This window comes from Zalophus californianus, chromosome 17, assembly GCF_009762305.2.
Source record: "Zalophus californianus isolate mZalCal1 chromosome 17, mZalCal1.pri.v2, whole genome shotgun sequence".
In the NCBI taxonomy this organism is placed as follows: domain Eukaryota; kingdom Metazoa; phylum Chordata; class Mammalia; order Carnivora; family Otariidae; genus Zalophus; species Zalophus californianus.
The window spans coordinates 42878482-42882494 of record NC_045611.1 but is presented as its reverse complement, the minus strand read 5'-3'; the positions used below and the strand labels follow the sequence as shown (position 1 = coordinate 42882494).

The 4013-nt window shown below is 53.7% G+C and overlaps 1 protein-coding gene across 2 annotated transcripts; it reads left to right on the top strand.

Annotated features, from left to right (window-relative positions):
- Positions 1-573: 573 nt before the first annotated feature.
- LOC113935710 (major allergen I polypeptide chain 1-like) lies at positions 574-3075 on the top strand. Of its 2 annotated transcripts, none has more exons than XM_027618069.2 (3): positions 574-768; positions 907-1094; positions 2097-3075. In XM_027618069.2, the coding sequence occupies exons 1-3, from the start codon at positions 606-608 to the stop codon at positions 2124-2126; spliced, it is 381 nt and encodes a 126-aa protein (XP_027473870.1). In that variant the 5' UTR covers positions 574-605; the 3' UTR covers positions 2127-3075. The 2 variants fall into 2 exon arrangements, with proteins under 2 accessions (XP_027473870.1, XP_027473869.1); XM_027618068.2 differs by having other exon boundaries at positions 1935-3075.
- The last annotated feature ends 938 nt before the right edge of the window (positions 3076-4013 follow it).

Sequence of the window (4013 nt, the reverse complement as noted above, 5' to 3'; positions counted from 1 at the left end):
TACCTCTGGAAAGAGAACGGTGCGAACCGTATAGAGAAACTCAGAAGAAGAGGCTGGTCAGGGGAAAATGCTATTTCTGAGTCGGACGGAGGTACTGCCAGGCTAACCAGGTGACAGGACTTGCTCAGCATGGAGGGGAGGATTCAGGGCTCCAGAAACAGACGCAACAGACTGGCTCAAGGGAGGCCACTGAGCAGGTCAAGGACAGAGACGATGAAGGCAGGGCAGGAGCCACCAGAGAGTGGCCTTCCTTTGGCACTTACGCTATATGAGATCATTAGCTCAGCACTGGGTTTCCTGAAAAATCCCTCAGTTGGGATCAAACGGTCTTCAAGGTCACAGGTATGAGGCTGACATTGGCCATCATTCTGGAGGCCTGATTTGGGAGACTTTTTGCCCCTTTTCCCAGTCAACCTAGGAAATTTCCATTGTGAAACTTCTGGTGTCAGCTGCCACTTGGACAGAGCCCTCAGATGGGGAAGGGAGGCCAAGTTGGTGTCCTTTGTTGACTCAGGGACTTAGGATCTTGCCCATACATCCATCTCCTGCCTCCACAGCCCCCAGGCAAGTCCAAGCTGCAGCCCAGAGGGGCCTCCTGGAAAAGGATGTGTCAGGCACAGGCCCCTCCTGCCCCCTCCCCCCACCCCCAGGCCGCAGGGGGTATAAAAGGGCTCCAGGCCGGAGAGGGAGCCGCTGTGGCCTGCATCATGAAGCTGGCTGGTACTCTCGAGCTTCTCTGGGCTGCCTCGCTCCTGCTCTCGGGCCGAGGTGGGCGCCTAGGGCCACGGGTTCTCCAGGGGTTCTGACGCCTTCCTAGGGCGGTCGTGAGCCTGTCGAGGGGAGGAAGGGAGGAGCGTGACCTGGGAAGGTCTTTCGACGGAGTGTCAGCTTATCTTTGTGTTCCAGATTGTAAAATTTGCTCAGCAGTGAGTGATGATGTCACCTTGTCCCTGACGGGCACCACTGAAGCATATGTCCAAGAAGTGGCGCAATACCGAAACGAATCTATAATATTGGAAAATGCCAAAAGCCTGAAGGAGTGCGTTGATGGGAAAATGACAGTGGACGACAAGACAAATGCTGTCAATGTGCTGGTGGGTCCAGCTCTATGTGTGCCTGCCTCTGGCTCCTGTCTGGGGGCCTGCTCAGGGCGGGACAGGGCAGGGCGGGAGGGGGGGCGCCCAGTTTTCTTCTCCACCATAGACCTTCCCTGTGAATCCGGGATGAGAAAGACCTCATGGACGGGGAAGTAGAGAGGATGGTGTGGGAAAGAGTGAGCCCAGCCCTTGAGCTTTCTGGCCGGCCCTGGCTGCTCAGTGCTGCCCAGGTACCAGCCTGGGAGTCTGCAGGCCCTCCTGTGTCCTTGGCATCGCCCAGCCTCAGTTGTCAGGCCCTCAGCTCTGGCCTCCCTGACTCCAGCCTCTCCAGCACGTGAGCCTGGATCTTTAAACTGTTAGCATTGGGTCCTTCCTGTCTCCACACATGGGCTCCTTTACCTTAACTCCTCAAGTTCCCTATTCCATCCCAGCTAAGACCCTCATTTGTCTTCATTCCCTGGGTCCCAGAGATCCATTCTGTGCCTCACCTGCCAGGAGAGCAGAGGGGAGGGGAGGGGAGGGGAGAAGGCAGCTTCCACAAGCCCCCCTCTGGCCCTTCCCAGGCCTGAGATGCCCTGTGTGGAAAATCACAGCGATTCCTCTCTCTGCTGTCCCAAGAGTGGGAACAAGCTACGGCTTCAAGCAGCAAGTGTCCAAGGGGCAGCAGGAGGAAGCAGAACTGGAGACCCCCAGGTGCATCTGGAGCCCCGCCAGGACCTTCTCAGCCGCCTCTTTCCATTCTATCCACGAATGCCCCCCATCCCACTACAGTGACCCCTCTTCTTCACTCTGCTCCACTGGAGGAAGGGGCTCACCTGGGATTCTCTTGTGGTGCAGGAGATTGGGAGGAATCCACCTTTGCCTGCTCAGACCCAGAAGCCATCCTCCAAACAAACCCGCAGGCTCCTCCCCAGGAAGGGTCCAGTGAGTGTTCGGAAGAGCTTGATGTCTCTCGTACCCCTTGAGGCCTCACCAGGTTTCCTGACTTTCTCTTTGCAGAATAACATATATGCAAGTCCTTTGTGTTAACGGAGCCATCTCTTCCAGGAGCCCCAAGGATGTCACTTAACTGATCACTAACTAAGTAGTCTCAGCAGCCTACCATGTCCAGGTGTCTGAGTAAAGGATTCCAGCAATAAAAGACTTGCAATCCATGGACAGTGCTTGCTCCTTGGGCTGGGCTTTGGGGGCAGCAGGGTGTCACAGTGGGGACCTCCACTGTGCCTTCCCACTGTGGCTAGATTTGAATCTGCCAGATGTTCTTCCTCCATGGAATGCCATGGGTGGGGGGGGTGATAATTAGAAGAGCCGGGGTGGCTGAGCACTTCTGTGCCCCAGGACCCACAGGTGGCACAGGCCACCTTGCCCAGAGTGAGACCTGGCTCTTGGCCAATGGCCAGGCGCTCTGACCCCCAGGGTCTGGCTGGGGGCTGCTTCGGGGGTGGAAAACCAGCCCTGTGATAGCAGCTGGAGTCCAGGGGGCATAAGCAGGTTGTGAGGCAGAGACTCCTCCCATCACAGGTGCCCCAGGATGTGTATTCCACACTCTACCATTCTACACATGTAAAAGCTCTGGGGCTTTCATAAGGAGAGCTGGGCTCTGAGAGAGATGAGTTGGATGGGTAAAAAAAACATGGATAAAGACTCACCGCAGTCCGTGGCAAGTGCAGGGAGTAAGGGGTGCCCCATTGAAAGGTGAAAAGGTAATGAGTGACGGGCAGTTTGTTCTCACTGAGACACAGTCTCTCGACTATTGCTCACCTCCCACAGAACCCCCTGGGGACGGCTGGTACACAAGGCATCTCGAAGTTGTCCTTGTGCACTGCCTTCTTCCAACCCGTGGAATCTTTAATCTGGGGCCAGGGTAAAAAAATCAAGTGCAGGGGCTACTGGGTATTTACCCCAAAGATACAAATGTAGGGATCCGACGGGGTATGTGCACCCCAATGTTTATAGCAGCAATGTCCACAATAGCCAAACTGTGGAAAGAGCCAAGATGTCCATCGACAGATGAATGGATAAAGAAGAGGTGGTATATATACACAATGGAATATTATGCAGCCATCAAAAGGAATGAGATCTTGCCATTTGCAACGACGTGGATGGACCTGGAGGGTGTTATGCTGAGTGAAATAAGTCAATCAGAGAAAGACATGTATCATATGACCTCACTGATATGAGGAATTCTTAATCTCAGGCAACAAACTGAGGGTTGCTGGAGTGGTGGGGGGTGGGAGGGATGGGGTGGCTGGGTGATAGACATTGGGGAGGGTATGTGCTATGGTGAGCGCTGTGAATTGTGCAAGACTGTTGAATCACAGACCTGTACCTCTGAAACAAATAATGCAATATATGTTAAGAAAAAAAAAAAGAAGAGGGCGCCTGGGTGGCTCAGTTGGTTAAGCGACTACCTTCGGCTCAGGTCATGATCCTGGAGTCCCTGGATCGAGTCCTGCATCGGGCTCCCTGCTCAGCAGGGAGTCTGCTTCGCCCTCTGACCCTCCCCCCTCTCATGTGCTCTCTCTCTCTCATTCTCTCTCTCTCAAATAAATAAATAAAATCTTCAAAAAACAAAAAGAAGAAGAAGAAGATAGCAGGAGGGGAAGAATGAAGGGGAGTAAGTCGGAGGGGGAGACAAACCATGAGAGATGATGGACTCTGAAAAACAAACTGAGGGTTCTAGAGGGGAGGGGGGTGGGGGATGGGTTAGCCTGGTGATGGGTATTAAAGAGGGCACGTTCTGCGTGGAGCACTGGGTGTTATGCACAAACAATGAATCATGGAACACTACATCACAAACTAATGATGTATGGTGATTAACGTAACAATAAAAAATTTTTAAAAAATCAAGTGCAGGGGCGCCTGGGTGGCTCAGTCAGTTAAGCGTCTGCCTTCGGCTCAGGTCATGATCCCAGG

What these genes read in the sequence shown, in the direction of transcription:
- LOC113935710 (XM_027618068.2), top strand. Translation starts at nt 606, where the DNA reads ATGTGTCAGGCACAGGCCCCTCCTGCCCCCTCCCCCCACCCCCAGGCC. An exon ending in GCTCCTGCTCTCGGGCCGAG is followed by an intron (nt 769 to 906) that starts GTGGGCGCCTAG and finishes TTTGTGTTCCAG; the next exon opens with ATTGTAAAATTTGCTCAGCA. An exon ending in CAAATGCTGTCAATGTGCTG is followed by an intron (nt 1,095 to 1,934) that starts GTGGGTCCAGCT and finishes CTTGTGGTGCAG; the next exon opens with GAGATTGGGAGGAATCCACC.